Source organism: Scyliorhinus torazame, chromosome 4 (genome assembly GCF_047496885.1).
Source record: "Scyliorhinus torazame isolate Kashiwa2021f chromosome 4, sScyTor2.1, whole genome shotgun sequence".
Lineage (NCBI taxonomy): Eukaryota > Metazoa > Chordata > Chondrichthyes > Carcharhiniformes > Scyliorhinidae > Scyliorhinus > Scyliorhinus torazame.
This window is the reverse complement of record NC_092710.1, coordinates 203,082,762-203,099,312: the sequence shown is the minus strand read 5'-3', so window position 1 is coordinate 203,099,312 and position 16,551 is coordinate 203,082,762. Positions and strand designations below refer to the sequence as shown.

Genomic DNA, 16,551 nt, shown 5'->3' with positions numbered 1-16,551 from the left:
TCTATGTATATAACGGAGTGCAGACAGGCAGTGATTGACACACAGGATGACCAGTAAACACACAGAACAGAGCAGCCAATTACCAGACACGACACGACCACTATAAAGCCAGAGGGCACCAGTTTTCCCGCTCTCTCGGGGCCCAGCCTCTGGGATAGAGTTAGTGAGCTGGCCAGTGCAAACACCATTGTGGTAGCTAGTTAGTAAGTCTGGTTAGGCTAGTATCAGGTCTCCAGTCAAGTCAGCATAGTGTCAACCCACAGTTGAACATGTATAATAGTTTAGATGTTAAATAAAATCGTGTTGCATCTTATCAAGTGTTGGAGGTCGGTCTTTCGCTACACTGCATCAAGTGCAGTCCACCTCGACCCAGCCTACCCAACAGATCAGAAACGGTAGCTCTTTTCTCTTCCTACAGATGCTGCCAGACCTGCTGAGATTTACCAGCATTTTCTCTTTGGTGGCAGTATGAAGGCAGGTTTCGAATACAAATTGAAAAATTTGTTCCAGGAAAATTAAACAGTAATCCAGGGAAATTAATTGGTCGGAAAATCGTTTCAGCTACTTTATTGATTGTGCTATTTATTGGTTGCTTGATTATAAATGCAAATGTGTACTGAATCATGCACTTGTTTGCTGGTATAAATGTTGCAAATTAAGTTATTTGGATTGATAAAAGTACTCTTTCCACCAATTATCTAAATGTCAAAATCCTAACTGAATAACCACAGTAGTGCTCTACATCATGGCATTTAAGGTTGTTTTACTAACATGAGGGAGGGGAAATACATGAGCACCCCACACCTAGCCTGACATTTAGTGAATTATTTTTGTAAGTATTTGTAATTTGAACTAAATTGAATTAGCCTTCCTTTCACGTATTGCAAAACAAAAAATTGACTTGGATTGCTGCAGAGAGAAGCTGTATAAGTGGTTTTGAGTGAATGTACAATATTCCTTTCCCAGCTCCGTTTTGGAATGATGTAAAGGTGACCAGCTTTGAAAGTATAATCTTGAAACAAAGGCCGACCAAATCCATATCTATCTTTTTTGTTACTGCAGCCGTAGTTTTGTTCTTGTGACGCCCCACAGAATAAATGTAACACTCTTATCGGTCCTGACAGTTAACTGAGATCTGTTGTTGGCCTTTATGTGCGCTGGTACAAGGAGTTCCACAGTGCTGTGGGAATGGACCACAAGGTCACAGGCTAAGTAGCTTGTAGTCACAACTGAAGGAAAGCAAGAAGTAAAATCAGTTAACCATTGTAAATGTTTTCCTATCTTGGGGAAAGTAGTTGAAAGTTGGCTTTCAATCTAATGGACACTACCATACAATTAAAATCTGGGCAAATCTATTGATGGTCATCTCATGCACATCTGGACAATCACAACCATATAGATCTGAAAAATTCCAAGTTCACTTATTAGTACTTGTAGTGATCTCTGTATGTGCATGTACACAATGGGTTAATGAGTAATCAGCAGCACCACATGATCACGAAGGCTGGACCAACGGGGGTATAAAAGGCAGCCACATTGGGTCTTGGGCAATCTCTCTCTCTCTCTCTTGCACTGTGATCAGGGCAATATCAGAATAGTTCAGATAGTTAGTGGAGTTACGTATAGTCACTGTTGTTAGATCTTGTTAACCTTATCACTAGTATCAAAGTTAAAGTAAAGAACTCATACACTTGTTATAGTTACTCAATAAACCTTTGTTGTTACTGGACGAGTTTGAGTCTTCATCGAGATTCAGAATACCTCGCCATCAACCAAGGATTGAGTAGCACGAGTTACCTACCACACAGGTAACAAGACAGTACTCAGCTTGCTGACTTCAACTGTGGTCTGCATATGGTATGAAGCTTTTCTGAGGCAGGAAGGAATTCATGCTCCTGATTACTTTGGATAATTTGTGCTGCAATGTATGGACATTAGTTGAGGACAGAATTCGGCTTAGCAGTGTTTAGTCCCTTCCCTCTCCACTCCCACGATTATTCAGTGAGCTGTTGGCAAGGGTTCACAATTTAGGTAAGGTGCTTGAGATAGAATGAACCACCTTTTAGAGGAGTGGCATGGATTTCAAATTGAGTATATTTACTTAAGAATTATAGTGCATTAATCATTTTAGAATTTTGTATTGACAGTTAGTAAACAGCTTTTTTTATACACACTCTCCCCACCCCACCTCTGCTCCCCGTTAAATTGGCCAATTCTCACAAGAGAACATTAAAAAAAATAAAAAATTGAGTATCCAATTAATTTTTTCCAAATAAGGGGCAATTTAGCGCGGGCAATCCAGCTACCTATCATGCACATCTTTGGGTTGTGGGGTGAAACCCATGCAGACACGGGGAGAATGTGCAAACTCCACACGGAAGTGACCCGGGTCCGGGATCGAACCCGGGTCCTTGGCGCCATGAGACAGCAGTGCTAACCACTGCCCCACCGTGCTGCCCTACAAGAGAATATTTTTAACACTCACTTCTAAATAGTTCAGCCTATTTCTAATTTGTCTAATTGTATTTTTGTTTTTCCAGTGGAGGTTACTGTGGAATATGATTATGAAGCTGAGCACGTGGATGAACTTACACTAAAGGTTGGCGATCTCATCAAGAATGTCAGAAAACTTGAAGAAGAAGGGTGGTGTGAAGGAGAGTTAAATGGAAAGAGGGGATTGTTCCCTGATAATTTTGTCAAAGTGAGTGAAGGAAAACAATACTGTCGCAAATCCATTGTGCTTTTTTCTCAGTTTATGGAAAAGAACACGAGTGTGTGATCACATTTTTGTATGCTGACTTTGTCTAACAGTTTTAAGAACATTGAGTTTGAAAGGACAAAACTTTTCTCCAGTTTTTGCAATCATCTTGGTAATGATATGTGTCAGCAAACAGCTTATGAAAACTGTGTTGTGTGAGCTATGTAATATGCTTGCAAATTATAGCAATGGTATTGTATATTTTAGTTCAATACACATTGTGTTCCTGAATAAAGATCTCAAAAATGCCATTTGCATTTTGCCACTGTCAAAATGGATATGTGGGTGTGTGCATGTGACATTGATTGAAGTGTTGAGGGATAAAAGGGGCGAGGGTGCTAAATGTATGCATTTGTTGTGAGGTCATAGTCAAGTGAATTTATAAGTAAATAAGTAAAATTTAGAAATTTGCATTCAGAAATAGAGATGGACTTTGTTTTTATAGCTATTAAATTTCAATGGGCAGTATAAAGCTATTAGAGGTTGAAAATATTTTATTAGTAAAGCTTATTAAATTTTATTTGGTCCCGAAAGTGAGAGCAATAGGAAAGACATGATTTTTACTTTTCAGAAAAATTTAAGTTGAAAGGACTGCTGTCCTTGCATTCAAAGATGAGAAGGAAAAATAACAGGTAAGGAGAGATGCTGAGTTGATTTGGTGTTGTCTGTGTGAGGATGATCTCCAGGAAACAGCTTTGGGTGCGATAAGGTGAAGTCTAAATCAGTCATTCAGTCAAGCCAGCAAAAGCCGTCTTGTTTCTGAAGGTTTTTGGATTTCCACAGCAGAGTGATGGAGACTTTGAGAGGTTGTGTGCTATACCTTTACTAAAGAGCAGTTTTGCTTGGATAATACTGGATATTTATAGCTGAACATCTATAAGGAAGTATTGCCTGAACAGTGCTCACTTGTGGGTCTGACCAAGTAAGGAGTCTTTTGTGGGGAATGTTTTGTGAGACATCTTAAATTCTAACTGTATTCCTGTGTGCTTATGTTTTCTTTTTTTCTTCTTAGTAAATCTTTTACTTTTAATTTTTAAAATCCCAAAAGTGTTACTAGACCACTTGCTGCTGAGATTAGTGCATTTCCTCCTCATTTTCAACAGGGTATTTCTGGCCTTGGATGACGGCCTGTGTGGAGTTTGCACGTTCTCCCCCCCCCTCCCCAAGCCAAATTTCTCTCTGGAAATTGGTTTGTTCAGCCATCAACATCTGCTTGATCCTTCATCCACCACTAATGTGGACCTGTGCATTGGATTGCACGAGAATGTTTGCAGGGTTGCAGAAGAAGCAAAATTGTTTCTACCAAACTTGCTTTCTGATTCCATGATTTAAAAAAGATCCTCGAGATCTCTTTATTCATTAGCCCAGGCTCTGTTGAAAGGATATCCATTCCAAAGTTACATATCAGAACACAGATTTGGAATCTGGATCTTTACTCATTGGCTAGCTCAGAGCAAAATGGTCTGCTACCATAGTTGATAGCTCTGTCGCGAAGAGCAAAAAACCTGGTGCTCAGGGAATTCAGTCTTCCTGACCCAATGGTCATTTCACAAATGGTATTTCTGATCGATCTCTTGTTTGCTCAGGTTGTTTGGTGCAAATTATGTACTCTTCTTTTAGATCACCTGGATGTCTCACTTTAACACTGCTGATTTTATTGAAGAGCTTTTTGTGTTATGGGATGTAAAAATACTTTCCATCCAAAGGGAAACGCGCCTCAATGGCTCATGGCTTTTGTGTGTTACATTTTGTCCTCCCTTAATCAGAAACAAGAAGTATAAGATAAATAATGTATTTGGATTCCACATGGAAACTATTTGACAACCTAACTGTAGACTAAAACAATCCACTCCAGTTTGATTTCTGTTCCTGTGTTTCCTTCACCCTTCATCTCCCCCCCCCCCCCCTCACAATCCATTTCAATAGGACGTCCAAGAGGCTGGACCTGCAGAGAGTGTTATTGTTCACTTACAGATCAGTGCAAATGTAGATGTCTTGACATTGTCCCCAGTAGCACGGTGGTGCAATGGTTCAGCCCTGCTGCCTCACAGCGCCAAGGACTCTGGTTTAATTCAGTTCTTGGATGACTGTCTGTGTGGAGTCTGCACATTCTTCCCGTGTCTGCATGCGTTTCCTCCTGGTGCTCCCATGGTCCAAGGATGTGCAGGTTAGGTGGATTGGCCATGATCAATGCGCAGGGTTATGGTGATAGGGTGGGGAAGTGGGCCTAGGTAGAGTGCTCTTTTGGAGGGCCGGTGCAGACCTTCTGCTCTGTAGAGATTCTATGGAATTCTACATTGTACAGGTATAATTAGTTTGTTGTCATTTCCTGACCTGTTTCTCTTGAGAGTTCTAAGATCTGTTGCAGACTGCACTAAACGTGGAGGCTTTTGCAGCATAAATATTTGATGTCATGTTATGTATCATTTTCACTGCAACCCAAGGTGGCAGTACACAAACTTGGATTGGATTGGATTTGTTTATTGTCCCGTGTACCGAGGTACAGTGAAAACTATTGTTTTGCGCACAGGTCAGGCAGATCATTCCATACATGAAAACATAATACATAGGGCTGTAGCCACCTGAGTTGGCCACTTCCCGACTTAAAATGGAGAACCGCAAAGGCTGAAGGGAAATTCAGCCAACACAGGCAAAGACGAGCAAATACAGAAATCATGTATATTGGAACCTGCAAAACAACCAGACATCACCGAAACCAGCAGCCATCTGCATAGTAATGTAGCAGCCATCTACATAGTAATGTGCAATTCCCAGGCACAATGGCAATAGTTAAGGTAAACAAAGCCAAGCCAGACTCCTCGGCGCCAGCAGGAGCCAAGACAAAGGAAGGCCAACGAACATTTAGGGACCGCCTAGCGATCAGGGAACCGCTCCAGCATTGGAGAAATCGATCCAAGTGATCAGAAAGTAGTCCAATCACTTGGAACCAGGTACGGGGTCCGCCCCGAAGGGCAGGAAGCCCCTGGGGACTATAAAGTAAAGCCCCCAAGTTCAAATCGTCCTTCTTTGGCAGGGTCGCTCAGCAACTTGAACCAACCCTTGACAGTGACCTGTCTTTGTTGCCTCCAAGCAAGTAAGTCTCAAGTCAATGCTCGCTACGAGATAGGCGCTCCTAGCTACCAGTCCATACCAGCTTTTGAATCCCGTAGACTCAGGACCTGAACGAAAGGCCAATTGTTCCCCTGACCTGGTGGGCCAGTCCGAAGCTAAGTATAGGCTTTTTAGTTGTAGGAATAGCCGAGAAAGTAGAGTTTATGCATGAGTAACGATTTACTGTGTATAATAAATGTGTTTTGATTTGAATCTTACTAATTGGTGTGTTGAGGTATTGATCATTACTTGAACTTGAACCTCGTGGCGGTATAAAGATACCTGGCGACTCTAGAGCAAAGGTTATAAAACAGAGCCAATTGAACCAACCAAAAGTTAGCAACAGGGCAAACTTAAAATACACAATGCAAATACATAGACACAGGCATCGGGTGAAGCATACAGGCGTGTAGTACTACTCAGTAGAGAAGATGTGTGAAGAGATCCATAAGAGGGTCGTTTAGGAATCTGGTAACAGCGGGGAAGAAGCTGTTTTTGAATCTGTTAGTGCGTGTCATCAGACATTTGTATCTCCTATCCGATGGAAGAAGTTGGAAGAGTGAATAAGCTGCGTGAGAGGGGTCTTTGATTATGCTGCCTGCTTTCCCAAGGCAGTGGGAGGTGTAGCACAGAGTCGATGGATGGGAGGATTAACTCTTAATTGATTATCTCCGTGTGTATTTGTTCTTTAATTTGGTTCTAATAACTCTATTTTCTATCTTGTGCATCTATCTCGGACATTCTGATGGGGAGGATGAGCAGCCGGAGTTGTGGTCCATGTCAGTACCAACATCATAAGTAAAAAGAGGGCTGAGGCACTGCAAGCAGAATATAGGGGATGAGGAAATAAATTAAATAGCAGGATCGCAAAGGTAGTAATCACAGGATTACACCCAATGCCAGGTGCGAGCGAGAGCAGGAACAGAAATGTGGGAGGAAGGGATTTAGATTTATGAGGCATTGGGACTGATTCTGAGGAAGATGGGACCTGTACATGCTGGACGGGTTACACGTCGGTAGGGGCATTTACTAGTACTGTGGGTTAATCTAACGTTGCAGGGGCGTGGGACCCTGAGTGGTGAGACACAAGGGAGGTTAAAAAAAAAAGAAAGATAAAATGGAAGGTAGAGGAAATGAGGGCTGGTAGAAAACAGGGCTACAATACAAAATAATTGTGTAAAAATGTTAAAAAGACATGGCTGGAGGCATTGCATCTGAATTCATGGAACATTTGCAATAAGGTAGACGAATTAACAGCACGAGTAGTTGTAAATGATTGTGATTATAGAGATATGGGCGCAGGGTGACCAGGCTAAGGACAAAATATCCAAGTGTATTCAATATTTAGGAAGGACAGGCAAAGGAGGTGGGGTGGCATTGTTAGCAAAAAATGAAATCCGCACACAAGTCAAGCAACAAGTGGCGGAAAATATTAGAGGGAGTTGTCTGTAGGTCTCCAAAATGTAGTGCTATGGTAGATAATGGCATTAAACAGGCATCATAGAATCCCTACAGTGCAGTCGGAGGCCATTCGGCCCATCGAGTCTGCATCGACTCTTCGAATGATGCTCATTTGAGTGTCCACCTCACCCTATCCCTTATATCTCAAAACCTAACTTGCACATCCCTGAACAATTTAGCACGTCTAATCTACCTAACCAGCACATCTTTGGGTTGTGGGAGGAAACCGGAGCACCCGGAGGAAATCCATGAAGACACTGGGAGAAAAGCAAATTACTGTGAATGCTGGAATCTGAAACGAAAGAGAAAATGCTGGAAAATCTGAGCAGGCCTGGCAGCATCTGTAGGGAGAGAAAAGAGCTAACGTTTTGAGTCCAATGCCTCTTTGCCAAAGCTCACTGGGAGAACATACAAACTCCACAGTCACCTGAGGCCGGAATTGAACCCTGCTCCCTGTCACTCTGATGCAGCAGTGCAACCACTGTGCCCCAATTAGAGATGCGTGTGACAAGGTTGCTATGGTAATCATGGGTGACCTCAAAACACATATTGACTGGGCAAACTACATTAGCAATGATACAGTGGCGGATGAATTCCTGGAGTGTGTACAGGATTTTCTTTGGACCAGTATGTTGAACTAACTTGGGAACACGCTATCCTAGGTTTGATATCATGCAATGAGAAGGGGTTAATTCATAACACGTTGTACAGGGTCCTTCAGGGACGAAATTAAGGCTAGTATTAGATTAAAAGAGGAGTCATATAAAGTTGTTAGAAAAAGTAGCAAGTCTGTGGATTGGGAGTAGTTTAGAATTCAGCAAAGGAGGACCTAGAGATTGATTAAGGTAGAAAAAAAATTGAGTATTAGAATAAACTTGCAAGGAATATAAAAGCAGACTATAGAAGCTTCTACGAGTATGCAAAAAGAAAACCGTTAGTTGAGACAAATGTAGATGTAGTTCGAAACAGGAGAATTGATAATGGGAAAGAAGGAAATGGCAGAGCAGTAAAACAATTTATTTTGTTCTGTCTTCATAGAAGATCATCCAAATCACTACTCAGAAATGGGAAGGAGCCAAATGTCTATGAGAAGGAGGAATTGAAGGAAATTAGTATTAGTAAAAAAAAACACTGGCAAAATCAGTGGGACTAAAAGCTGGTAAAATTCCCGGACCTGATGATCGACACCCCAGGATACTAAAGGAGGGTGGTCATGGAAATAGTGGATGCATTGGTTGTTGCCTTGCAAAATTCTGTAGATCCTGGAACAATCCCGGAAGATTGGAGTATGGCAAATGTAACTCCGCTATTTAAAAAAAGGAATGAGGGAGAAAACAGGAAATTACAGATGGTTAGCCTAACACCAGTAGTAGGCAAAATGCTAGAGCCTCTTATAAAGGATGTGATAATAGGACGCTTAGAAAATATCAACGGGATTACACAAAGTCAACATAGGTTTGTGAAAGGGAAATCATGTTTGACAAACTTACTGGAGTTGTTTTGAGGACCAAACAGAATAGACGATACTAATTTTCTTCAATTCCTCCTTCTCATAGACATTTGGCTCCTTCCCATTTCTGAGTAGTTATTTGGATGATCTTCTATGAAGACAGAACATAATAAATTGTTTTACTGCTCTGCCATTTCCTTCTTTCCCATTATCAATGGATCTGGTGTACTCGGATTTTCAGAAAGCATGTGATAAAGTCCTACATGAGAGGTTAGAATGAATGAAAATCCCCTATTGTCACAAGTAGGCTTCAAATGAAGTTACTGTGAAAAGCCCCTGTCGCCACATTGCGGCACCTGTTTGGGGAGGCTGGTACGGGAATTGAACCGTGCTGCTGGCCTGCCTTGGTCTGCTTTAAAAGCCAGCTCTTTAGCCCTGTGCTAAACCAGCCCCTAGTTGGTGCGCAAAATTTAATTGCATGGATTGAGAATTCGTTAGAAGACAAGAAATGGCGAGTAAGAGTAAATTGTTATTTTTAAAATTGCAAGTTGGTGACAAATGGGGTATCACTGGGTTCAGTGCTTGAACCCCAGCTGTTAACAAAAAATATCAACTATTTGAATGAGGGAATTAAATGTAATATTTCAAATTCACTGACAACATAATATGAGTGGGTGGGATCCAGAGCTAGCTAATCTGCAAATTAAGGTATTGCAGTAAGCAACATTTTAATATGCACTTGCCGGAGTTACCCAAGGAATCTAACCCCTGTGCCTCTGAGGCCCTGAGCGAGCACAGATTAGCACTGGCCTCCAGAAATGGAGACCAGGCATACCAGGGGGCCCCTGGGTGACCAGGCTCTGGGCACGAGACTGGTTAGCACTGGCCTCCAGAAATGGAGACCAGGCATACCAGGGGACCTTTGGGTGACCAGGCTCTGGGCACAATGGTACCCTGGCACTTCCAGCTTGGGTGCCTGGGCAGTGCCCCAGGGTGCCACCCTGGCACTGCCAGAGTTCCCAGGTGATACTGCCATGCTGTCAGAGACACTGCCAGGCTGGCAGTACCAAGGTTCCCGGTTGGCATTTTGCCCACATTGGGGATCCTGCCCTGGGTGCAGGGGGCTCAATGACCCCCTTACAGATGAGTTGGGGCATTGGGGAGGTGGGGGGGGGGATCCCATGTCATGTTGGGGAGGGGGGGGTCTCGGGAATGGGACTCTATTTAAAAATAGTGGCCCAATCTCTTCCTGCACTGACGAGCGGAGCGCCTCAATGCAGGAAATGGGACTGAATGCGGCCTCGGCGGGGCGATCCCTGCTGAGGCCCCATAATGAAAGAGTCTCATTAGACAGCAGGGCCATTCTCGGTGCTGCATGTGCTAGGAAACATCTGGCTAAACACGCTCGACATGGGACTTGGCTCCATTTCCGTTAAATTGTGCCCCTGATATTTTTTGCCATATCAAAGATCCTCCTCCTCAATCCAAAAACCTGGTTTACTTTAAATGTTATCTGCTGAATGTGGAATCCCCACTAAAAATTGTTTGTAAGGTGAACCTCCAGGTATGATTACCTATCTACCTGTCCATCTATCCACAAATAGTATGAAAATTGAAAAGATGTATCTAGCAGTAAAAGGTTAGGGCTCCCTTCTCGAGCAGCACCATAGCGCAATGGTTAGCACTGTGGCTTCACAGCGCCAAGGTCCCAGGTTCGATTCCCGCTGGGTCACTGTCTGTGTGGAGTTTGCACGTTCTCCTCGTGTCTGCGTGGGTTTCCTCTGGGTGCTCTGGTTTCCTCCCACAAGTCCTGAAAGACGCTGTTAGATAATTTGGACCTTCTGAATTCTCCGTGTGTACCCGAACAGGCGCCGGAATGTGGCGACGAGGGGCTTTTCACAGTGACTTCATTGCAATGTTAATGTAAGCCTACTTGTGACAATAACGATTTCTAATAGTGAATTTAGAAAAATTTATTTCCCCAGAGAATGGTGAGAATATGGAACTTGTTCGCCCATGGAATGTTTGAGGAAATGTTGAGGTGAACAATTGAGGCATGGAAGGGAAGCCAAATAAACACACAAGGGTGAAAGGAATAGAAAGCTATATTGATAGGGTGAGTAAGAGTAAGTTTGGAAGAGGCTCTGTAGAGCATAAACAGTGGCAGAGACCAGTTGGGCAAAAAAACGTGTTACTGTGTACACGTTCCAGCTATTATTCTCATTTTAAAGGCATTGACCTAGTTTCAAAAATGTGACCACTATCAAAAATGTTCACTTTCAGCAACATACTTTTCCTCCAGTTGCATGATCTAATGCCTCAGTCACCTTTTCCACATTTCCTTCATTTTCTTCCTCTTCACGTGGCAAAATGAGTCGTATTCCATGGGAGGAATGGGCAGTATAGTATACTGCTAACAGTTCCTTCTCTGCCATATGATTATGATCTTTAAAACAGCATTTTTATTGTAATTAATGTAACTTTTTACTTTCTTCTGTCATAGTGTCACAACTTTTAAGACTGTTTTCTTTCATTATGAATCTGTGGCCTGTTATACTGTCATTCAGCGTTTGACTTGGAAGAGCTGACAGAGATTCGTGCAGTCCAAGAGACTGTTGGATCGCACTTGGCATACCTTTGAGCTGTCGGAGAGAGTTTTACTTGCCACGTCCACAGAGTGCAGTAGCAGAAAATGTAATTGGCAGCCAAACTGTACAAAAGTTCTGTAGAATTTCAGTTGTTAGAAAAAAAAGTTAGCAGGTAGGAGTGTGAATTAAAAAGAAAACAAGGTTATTTATTTGGAGGAGACTCTGATATATACTGCTGAAATTAATAATTCAATCTCCCTACATCCAGTCTTGGAGATGGAGCTTTTAACGAGCTGTACAAGTCTGGCTGCGCTTTATGCTGCTTGTGCACTGTAAGAATGATTTATGTCTATGAGCCAGCAACTCGAGCACCTGGTTGCCATAAGAAGCATTAAAATGTAATTTGGATTATTTTGGTTGTAATCGCCAAATTCGATTGCTCAAAACAATGAGGTTTCATTTGGGGCCTTGTAATTATTTTAGAGAATACGCTGAACTCCTCTTATAGCCTTGGCACTTGCATTTCAAACATAATGTTGAGTATTTTTTAACAAACTGCACTCTCCCTCTTTTGGGGGGGAAATGCCGAGTAGAAAGTGAATAAGTGGCAAAGGTTGCTGATTGTTTTAGCAGATTTGCAAAAACAATAGGTTAAAATAAAATATGATGTTTGGCCCATTGAATCTGCTCCACCACTCAATGAGATCATGATTGGTATGATAATCTTCAACTCCACTTTGCTGCCTTATCCCCAGAACCCTTGATTCATTATTGATTAAAAATCTGTCCATCTCCGCCTTGAACATACTTTTAACAAATTTTAGAGAACCCAATTATTTTTTTTCCAATTAAGGAATTTAGCATGGCCAATTCACCAAAGCTGCACATCTTTGGTTGTGGGGGTGAGACCCACGCAAACACTGGGAGAATGTGCAAACTCCACACGGACAGTGACTTGGGATCGAACCCGGGTCCTCGGTGACGTGAGGCAGCAGTGTGAACCACTGCGTCACCGTGCTGCCCTAGCCTTGAACATATCTAACGACCCAGTATCTACAGCTCTCTGCGGTAAAGAATTCCACATATTCACTACCTTGAGAAGAAATTTCTCCTCACCTCCGTCTTATATGGGCGACACCTTACTGTGAGATTATGCCCTCTGGTCCTAGACTATCCCACAAGGGGAAATAACCTCTCAGCGTCTGCCCTGTCAAGCCCCCTGCATGTCTCAATCAAGTCACCTCTCATTCTTCTAAACTCCAGTGAGTACAGGCCCAATCTACTTAAGCTCTCCACATAAGAAAATCCCTCTATGCCTGTAAACAACCTTGTGAACCTTCTCTGGATTGCCACCAGTGCCTGTATACATTTGCTTAGATAAGGGGACCAAAACTATTCACAGTATTCCAGGTGTGGTCTAACTAGTGCCTTGTGTAGTTTGGCAAGACTTCCCTATTTTTGTACTCCATTCCCTTTGAATAAAGGCCAACATTCCATTTGCCTTCCCTACTAACTGCTGAACTTGCATGCTAGCTGTTTCTGATTTCTGCATAAGCACCCTCAATCCCACGGCGCTGCAGGTTTTCCCCACTTAAATACCATTCAGCTCCTTTATTCTTCCTGCCAATGTCCATAACTTCACACTTTCTCACATTGTATTCCATCTGCCAAGTTTTTACCCACTCAGCAAACCTATCTATATCGCTGTGTCGTCTCTTTGTGTCATCCTCACTATTTGCCTTGCCATCTATTTTTGTGCCATCCACAAACTTGGCAATAATACATTCATTTCCCATGTCCAAGTCAATAATTAGAAGCAAATTAGATAATTAGTCTTGGTAGCAATTTTATTTACAATTCCAATGTGCAAAACCCCCCTGAAATAATTCAGGAGTTTGTTTATATGAATAACTCAAATTTGGTAACTTATTATGCTCTGGGTTACCATTTTGATGGGGGCTGTTGGGTGATGGATGATTATGTTCAAGTCATAGAGTGATGCAGTGGGTAGCACTTTACCATTCAGTTAGAAGGTTATAGGTTTCAGTCCATGTCAGATCCAAATCTATAATTTAGAGCTTTTTTCTATTCATAGAATTCACAGTGCAGAAGCAGGCCATTTGGCCCATCGAGTCTGCACCAGCTCTTGGAAAGATCACCCCACTTAAGCCCACACATCCCCATAGCCCAGTAACCCCACCTAATTTAGCATGGCCAATCCATCTAACCTGCACATCTTTCGACTGTGGAAGGAAACAGGAGCACCCGGAGGAAACCCATGCAGACACGGGGAGAACATGCAAACTCCTCACAGACAGACACTCTAGGTTGCAATCAAACCTGGGTCCCTGGTGCTGTGAGACAACAGTGCTAACCACTGTGTCACTCATCTGTTACAAATTGAAATAACTGAGTACTTGCTCAGTGTTTGTTTAAAGCCTTTGAGCTTCCAGGAATGGGTGGCAGGAGAGCAAAGTAATTTATTGGTCAAGGCTTATTTTAAAGAGAAGGATATGTAGTGTTTCATACATCCTTCAGTTATGTTTCTTTGATTAGTTTCATATTTTTAATTTGAATCTATGGGGATTTCCCTGTATTTTCACGTTTTGCTGATTAAAGAGAAGTGCATTTAAACATATTGAGAAGAAAGTACTTTAACCTGCTATCCACTAGGAAAGCAGTGTACCAACTCCGCCAGACACGGGGGACCTTCTACGAACATGGAGACAAGGCTGGCCGCCTATTGGCTCACCAGCTGAGAAAGCAGACAGTCACGAGGGAAATAGCGCAGGTAAAGGATAGCAGAGGCAGACTGGTAACAGAGCCAAAGGATGTCAATCGGGCATTTGAGACCTTCTACCGGGGACTGTACACCTCCGAGCCCCCCAACGGGGGTGCGGGGATGAAACTGTTCCTAGACGAACTGGAACTACCAATTGTGGAGGGAGACTGAATAGGGGGGCTGGAAGCACCAATAGTTCTGGGAGAAATCATGGACAGCATCAGCTCCATGCAGGCAGTGAAGGCACCAGGACCTGGCGGGTTCCCGGCGGACTTCTACAAAGAATTTGCACCAGTCCTGGCCCCGCACGTAAGGGACATGTTTGCGGACTCACTGGCAAGGGACACTCTGCCCCCCCACACTAGCGCAGGCCACAATTTCGCTGATACCCAAAAAAGATGAAGACCTGACGGAATGTGGATCCATTTCACTGCTGAACGTGGATGCGAAAATACTCGCCAAGGTCCTGGACAAAAGGCTGGAGGGCTGTGTACCAGAGGTGGTCGCAGAGGACCAAACGGGTTTTGTCAAGGGTAGGCAGCTCACAGCGAACATCAGGCGGCTGCTGAATGTGATAATGACCCCCTCTGGGGCAGAACACCAGAGGTGATCGTCTCCCGGGACGCAGAAAAGACCTTCGACAGAGTCGAATGGAACTACCTCCTCAACGTACAAAGAGCAAAGAACAAAGAAAAGTACAGCACAGGAACAGGCCCTTCGGCCCTCCAAGCCCGTGCCGACCATGCTGCCCGACTAAACTACAATCTTCTACACTTCCTGGGTCTGTATTCCTCTATTCCCATCCTATTCATGTATTTGTCAAGATGCCCCTTAAATGTCACTATCGCCCCTGCTTCCACCACCTCCTTCAGTAGCGAGTTCCAGGCACCCACTACCCTCTGTGTAAAAAAACTTGCCTCGTACATGTACTCTAAACCTTGTCCCTCGCACCTTATACCTATGCCCCCTAGTAATTGACCCCTCTACCCTGGGGAAAAGCCTCTGACTATCCACTCTGTCTATGCCCCTCATAGTTTTGTAGACCTCTATCAGGTCGCCCCTCAACCTCCGTCGTTCCAGTGAGAACAAACCGAGTTTATTCAACTGCTCCTCATAGCTAATGCCCTCCATACCAGGCAATATTCTGATAAATCTCTTCTGCACCCTCTCTGAAGCCTCCACATCCTTCTGGTAGTGTGACGACCAGAATTGAACGGTTTGGGCTTGGAGCGGGATTCACTGCCTGGGTGAGGCTCCTGTACAATGCTCCCAAAGTGAGTGTCCAAACTAACACCACCAACTCTGAATACTTCCAACTTACAGAGAGGAACAAGACAGATCTGCCCCTTGTCCCCACTCTTCTTTGCGCTAGCGATCGAATCCCTGGCGATAGCCCTGTGGGACTCAAAAAGCTGGAAGGGGATACGGAGAGGAGACAGAAAGCACAGAGTTTCACTCTATGCAGATGACCTGCTCCTCTGTGTCTCGAAGCCACAGGAGGGACTGAAGGCAATAAAAAGAATTTGGAACCTTCTCGGGCTACAAACGTAACATGGGCAAAAGCGAGGAATTTCCAGTGAACCCAAACGGGGGAGGGACAGAGCTGAAGGGGCTCCCGTTTAAAATGGCCTAGAACAGATTCTGCTACTTGGGGATCCAAATAGCCAGAGATTGGACACAGATTCACAGCCTGGTGGAGGAAGTAAGAAAAGACCTTCAACGCTGGGGCTCACTCCCACTGTCCCTGGCGGGGAGAGTGCAGACGATCAAGATGAATGTACTGCCAAGGTTCCCCTTCCTGTTTAGATCCATTCCGATCTTCATCCCCAAGGCCTTTTTCCAAAACGTAGACAGTCTAATCATGGGGTAAGAAACCGAGAATTCCCAAACCGACACTGCAAAGGGGAAAGGTCAGAGGGGGCCTGGCTCTACCGAACCTACAATACTACCACTGGGCAGCGACGGCAGAAAAAGTGAGGGGATGGGTAAAAGAACCCAACACAGATTGGGTGCAAATGGAGGAGGCACCCTGTAAAGGAACGACCCTCCGGGCCCTGGCTACAGCAGCACTCCCATCCCCCTCAACAAGATACACAACAAGCCCAGTGGTAGCAGCCACACTGAGAACATGGGTCCAGTTGAGACAGCACGTCGGGATAACCAAAAGGCCCCTCATGGCCCCCATCTGCAGCAATCACAGATTCCTCCCAGCCATGCTAAATACCACCGTCAAAAGATGGAGGCGGTACGGGGGCACACTGACAGTCGGGGACTTCTACGTAGGCCGCAGACTAGCGACACTGGACGAACTGACGAAATGGAAATTAGCAAAAGGACAGGAATTGAGACACCTCCAAATAAAACACTTCCTCCGCAAAGAGACAGTAGGGTACCCCGGGGC

The 16,551-nt window shown here is 43.9% G+C and overlaps 1 protein-coding gene across 2 annotated transcripts in view; it reads left to right on the top strand.

Annotated features, from left to right (window-relative positions):
* cd2ap (CD2-associated protein) overlaps nucleotides 1-16,551 on the top strand; it is a 318,661-nt gene that overhangs the window by 67,822 nt on the left and 234,288 nt on the right. For both annotated transcript variants that reach the window (XM_072499137.1, XM_072499136.1), the window contains exon 2: nucleotides 2,541-2,701. In XM_072499137.1, the coding sequence (XP_072355238.1) occupies nucleotides 2,541-2,701 (161 nt within the window). The remainder of the gene's footprint in view (nucleotides 1-2,540; nucleotides 2,702-16,551) is intronic.